Raw genomic sequence first — 6,000 nt, forward strand, 5'->3', positions numbered from 1 at the left:
AGTTTTTTAATAAGTTTTTTGTTTATCAATCCCAATTCTCTGACCTGTTTATTAAAATTATCTAATTTTTCTGTTACTTTGAAAATTTCTCACCAACTAATTTTACTAAAACTTCTACAACTTCTGCCCCAATTTCTCTGGTGTTTCGTAATAGAAGACATATTTCACATAGTCACACAGTTTTAATATCAAACCAACCAAGAGATCGTAATATTTACTAAAATTTTAATAATGTTGTGCAAATTGGGGTTTTTGTTAACTTCTTAATTTTGATTGTTTCTTTTTTTAAGTTAAATAATGTTCTCTAAAGTTGCTGTTTGCAAGCCACTGGCCAAAAAATTTGAATTACCCGAATTGCTTTAAATGCATTGTCCTTGTTATAAAATACGCATTTTAAAAATGAGTGCTAATTAATTTTATTGTTCTCATAATTAATACATTACACAAACTTTTCTCTTAGCGAGTAATGCACTTTTCAATGAAAGTTTCAGATAATATTAAGAATTAACAAAGTGAATTGAACAAAATCGAATCATCTTTTCTAATCAAACGTTGATCGAGCTTTGGAAGGTCTTGGCAACGAAACTAAGGAAATAATCTGAAGTGCAACGTTTCGTGAACTATTTATTGCCTCTTAATCGGAAATAGAACATGCTGACTATGTGACATTTAAGAATTATTATAGGGGACAAAAGAAGCAGAAATATAAGAAAACGCTTAAATTACAAGTAAAAGCTGTAATCCATGTTAGTTTTAGGTTTTTTTTATTGAACGAAATTAATTAAACAGTAAAAAGTTCATATACAGTGTGTCCAGAATAAGTAGGGCCACTATGGGGATCTTGAAAACGGTTAGAGACACATTGTTTTACAAATTCGATGCATTAGCATTGCTATCTCAGAAACTATAGTTAGCATTTTATTGTTAAATAATTTGATAAAAATTTTTTTTATTACATCCGGAGATATCCAACCAAAACCGAAAAAGTCAAATTTATTTATTTTTTTCCACTTTATGATGGTGGTATCTTAAAAACGATAAAAACAATAAATTTTGACTTTTTGGATTTTTATCGGATTTCTCCGGATATAAATAACTTAACTAGATCTCTATCAACTAAAGTTTCTGAGATATCAATGGTAATGAATCAAATTTGCAACCCTGCATATTTGGTTAAATGGGATAAAAGGTACGTAGGTACTCATAATCTTAAAATAATGACATTTAGAAAACATTTTTTTTTTCGGTTTTTGAGATATTTTACAAAAAGTGAATTTTTTGGTTTTACGTTTTGTTTTTTTGTGACGTTAATATTGGACCTAGACCAAAACTAATGACACTTCTCAATAGCAACTTTTAAAGCACATTTAAGTGGCATTATCGGTTTTTCATTCCGACGTTTTGTCTTTGCGGGACCATCATCAACTTTATTTTTTTAATACTTTAATTACTGTTTCTATAATATCCCTCAGAATAAGATTACATTAGAGAAGACATTTACATTTATCGTAACAAGTGTAATGCAGACAATACACGAAGCAAATATTTGCTACATTTGCTATGGAATTTATTTGCGCAAATTTTGTTGTGTTGTTTTGTTTGCTAAAGGAGTAGCGATTGTTTGACAAACTGGACAGCAAATATTTTTCAACAAATAGTCAAAACAAATATTTCAATTAATACACGGACGTGCACATATTTGCTCTGATTTTAAGAAAATAATTTCTTCGTGTAATGCTTGCCCCATACCCATGGCAACTTAGTGCAATAGTGTCAGACTCTTTTCAGAAGAAAATATCTCGGTAACATGAAGAGCTACAGAGGCCAGTTTTGGCTCGTTTTCCAATATTTTTTTCCTCTTTCTAATGGCGTTTTAGTGAAATCTGTAAGAGTACAAATAAAAACGTTACAATCATTCAAAAATTTAAAAAAATGCTATTTTTTATTTTGCTCCAGGAGGATTCCAATGCACAGCAAAAGGCATATTTATACCAAAGGTCGTTAAATTAAGTGAAATAAGTACAAAAAAGGCACTTTAAGACTTTGAATGGGGGGGGGGGTATTAGGTGTCTTTTTTTACTACTTTTTGAAATTCAATATCTCGGTAACATGAAGAGCTAGAGAGGCCAGTTTTGGCTCATTTTGTAGCATTTTTTATCCTCTTTCTAATGGCGTTTTAGTAAAATCTATAAGAGTTTAAATAGAACAGTTACAATCATTCAAAATTTGAAAAAATGCTATTTTTGCAAAAAGTGCAATTTTGGCAATTTTTAATTTTGCTCCAGGAGGGTTCCAATGCACAGCAAAGGGCATATTTATACCACAGGATCTTAAATTAGGTAAAATAAGTACAAAAAAAGCACTTTAAATTTTTTAATTTTTCAAAAAAATTGTAAGAATGAGGGGGTATTAGAGGTCTTTTTTTACTACTTTTTGTAATTCAATATCTCGGTAACATAAAGAGCTAGAGAGGCCAGTTTTAGCTCATTTTGAAGTATTTTTTATCCTTTTTCTAATGGCGCTTTTTTCAGTTTAAATAAAAAAGTTACAATCATTCAAAAATTGAAAAAATGCCATTTTTGCAAAAAGTGGAATATTTGGCAATTTTTTATTTTGCTCCAGGAAGGTTCCAATGCACAATAGAGGGCATATTTATACCAGGACCTTAAATTAAGTGAAATAAGTACAAAAAAATCACAAGTTACAATCATTCAAAAATTGAAAAAATGCTATTGTTTAAAAAGTGCAATTTTGGCAATTTTTAATTAATAAATTAATATTCTTTATAATACAATGAATTTTATAGAAAAAAGAACTAAATTTAGGTTAAAAATTCAACTGAATTACACTTTATGATTTCTGAACTACAGTTTCTGAATTACTCTTGACATTTTCTGAATTTCAAATGACTATTCTGAATTACAGTTAGAAATTATGTAGTATGATGAAATACTGTTTACTAACCTTCTAATTAAATCCTCGAAAAGTTTTCTACGTTTGTAAAGTAATTAATACAATTTTCGTACTTCTGAGCATTTTGTTTGAGTGCCAGTTTTTGTAAAAAACTACCATATATCCATATCTCAAGCCTGTTGGCCAATCAAAATGATATAATTCAGTTTTTACTTCGTGGCTTTAGACAGTTGTAGGAATAGTCTTATCCACACAGATGATTCTAACTAACATTAATATTCAGTTGAAAAATTTGCACCTATTCTATTATTTTTAAGTTCATAATTTCCAATTTTTAAATCCAGTCCAATATATTTGTAACAACTTGCTAATTAACTGGAATTTGAAAAGGCTATTTTCAGCTTAACAAAAAACTATTTGAACTGAGCGTGTAATTTATTTAGCAGGCTAAAGTCAATTTGTAAAAAAACATTTAAGTATACATTTCCTAGAAAGAACACGTAAGGGGAGCTTAATAATAGAGTTGATATATGGTCGATCAAATTACTTCTGCCTATATACATAATAAGGTTATTATTCTTTAGAACGAATCATTAATACGGTGAAAGAGGATTAATTTTCCTACCTGTCAGTTGGGGAAATGTTACGATCACAAAGAGGAAAAGCAGAGAAAATAATCTCATCCCTTCCATGTTGAAAAAGTTAATAAACGCACTTACAATCCACTTAAAAAAGTTCACCTAGTTAGAAAACCCCAACTTTTCGAAACATTAAACACTGCTCGGTCGGTTTCCTTTTGATGCACTTTAGCATCGTCCAAAAATCCGGAAATTGGCGTTGTTCTTCCCGACTTTTTGGATACTATACGGCTTTTGCAGTGTGATTTGCAAAACTTTGTCCGATATTACGCTCCGTGATCTATTTTAAAACTATTTCCAACTACCGTTCGCTTTAAATTTAGAAAGTCCGTCTTTTCGAAAACTTTAAACACACACACATATACACTGACACGCCTTTTTTCGTTTTAAACTTTTCACGAAATCGGAAAAATGTACCGGTGATAACGAATCAAAACAAAAGCTCCAAGGAGGAAATCGAGAAAGGTGTTGTCATAATCGTGGAAATTTCGCGGAAAACTCTCGGCTCGATCGATGACAAGAGCAACGGCTAGTTCCCGGGAAAGTTTCAGCGGGACTGAAACGTCCTGAAACTCCGGAAAATCGCTACTGGAAAACAGTGTCAGGGAGGCAGGAACACATGCGCGTCCTGCAAAAATTAACAGGTGCCGCGTTATTAGTTTATATTGGTTCCAAACGGTTAATTTTTTTATTTATTCTGTTGAAGAGCTGTCCAAAGTGGGACAAACTGAACAAAAATTATATGAACAAATAACAATAATAAACTGACAAACGGATCAACAGATTTTAATGAGGTTGGGACTGTCATTGGGTTTGGTTTATTGGCTTTTTACTGATGTAAAAAACTTTTGCTTTAATGCACTCTAACTGGGTGTGAAAGAAGTGCGTGCAAAAAAGTAACATTTTTAAGTATTTATGCCCGTTTGCACAAACCGGTTTTCGTGATCCCTACGTCTTAGGTTAAGAATATAGTTAGGTTAGGTTTGATCTTGATCCCTAACTAATTTTAGGTCAATGTTGCCAGGTCTATGCTAAAACGGTATATCTACCTCTACTTTTTTGTAGTTCATCTAGCGTTCGGCTGTTTTTTGTATATAATCTACCGTTTTTAATTACGTTATTGCCATTAGGTTGGTTGTGAAACTTTTCATATACTTTTTCAGTTTATTGGATAGGAAATTTAATAACGGTTCTTAAAATGCGCTTAAAACAATAATTTTTTTACTACAAATTATTCTCTAAAACCACGTGATGTCTGTCCCTATTGTCAGAATTGTCAAAATTTTACTAGAATTTGCAAGAAATACATTTTAACACAGTTTCCGAAACAAGACGATTTTATGAGATTTAACAGTTATTCTGACAATTCTCACTTAGAGTAGCTAAATAGTCTTCTGAAATCACGTGACAAGTGTCAATAACATCAAAACTGTCAAACCATGCTCTAAAGTTGCAAAAATCAGAATTTAGAAACGTTTTCTTGCAGTATTTGATAGAAAACGTGTTTCTGAGATTGATGGCAGTTATTTTGACAATTATCACGTGACCGTCTAGCTAAATAGTGTTCCACAATCACGCGACAACTGTCACTAACGTCAAAACTGTCAAACCATGCTCTAAAGTTGCAAAAATCAGGATTTAGAAACGTTTTCCTGCAGTATTTGATATAAAACGGGTTTCTGAGATTTATTACAGTTATTTTTTGCCAATTGTCACGTGACCGTCTAACTAAATAGTGTTCTTCAATCACGTGACAACTGTTACTAATGTCAAAACTGTAAACCATGCTCTAAAGTTGCAAAAATCAGGATTTAAAAACGTTTTCTTGCAGTACTTGATACAAAACGTGTTTCTGAGATTTATGGCAGTTATTTTTCCAATTGTCACGTGACCGTCTAGCTAAATAGGGTTCAAGAATCACGTGACAACTGTCACTAACGTCAAAACTGTCAAACCTTGCTCTAAAGTTGCAAAAATCAGGATTTAAAAACGTTTTCTTGCAGTATTTGATATAAAACGCTTTTCTGAGATTTATGACAGTTATTTTGCCAATTGTCACGTGACCGTCTAACTAAATAGTGTTCTTTAATCACGTGACAACTGTTACTAATGTCAAAACTGTCAAACCATGCTCTAAAGTTGCAAAAATCAAGATTTAAAAACGTTTTCTTGCAGTATTTGATAGAAAACGTGTTTCTGAGATTGATGGCAGTTATTTTGACAATTATCACGTGACCGTCTAGCTAAATAGTGTTCCACAATCACGCGACAACTGTCACTAACGTCAAAACTGTCAAACCATGCTCTAAAGTTGCAAAAATCAGGATTTAGAAACGTTTTCTTGCAGTATTTGATATAAAACGTGTTTCTGAGAATTATGACAGTTATTTTGACAATTATCACGTGATCGTCTAGCTAAATGGGGTTCAAGAATCACGTGACAACTGTC

General features: G+C 31.7%; 1 protein-coding gene across 7 annotated transcripts in view; it reads right to left on the bottom strand.

Annotated features, from left to right (window-relative positions):
• Window positions 1-4,253, bottom strand: part of nrm (neuromusculin) — a 527,634-nt gene extending 523,381 nt beyond the window's left edge. For 2 of the 7 annotated variants that reach the window (XM_081975061.1, XM_081975060.1), the window contains exon 1: window positions 3,539-4,253. In XM_081975061.1, the coding sequence (XP_081831187.1) occupies window positions 3,539-3,605 (67 nt within the window). In that variant the 5' untranslated portion in view covers window positions 3,606-4,253. The remainder of the gene's footprint in view (window positions 1-3,538) is intronic. The other 5 variants (XM_081975067.1, XM_081975068.1, XM_081975063.1 and 2 more) reach the window with 5 other exon arrangements.
• Between the last annotated feature and the right edge of the window lie 1,747 nt (window positions 4,254-6,000).

The sequence above is a fragment of the Ips typographus genome, linkage group LG3 (assembly GCF_016097725.1).
Source record: "Ips typographus isolate SLU linkage group LG3, UJ_Ityp_2.0, whole genome shotgun sequence".
NCBI classification, from domain to species: Eukaryota; Metazoa; Arthropoda; class Insecta; order Coleoptera; family Curculionidae; genus Ips; species Ips typographus.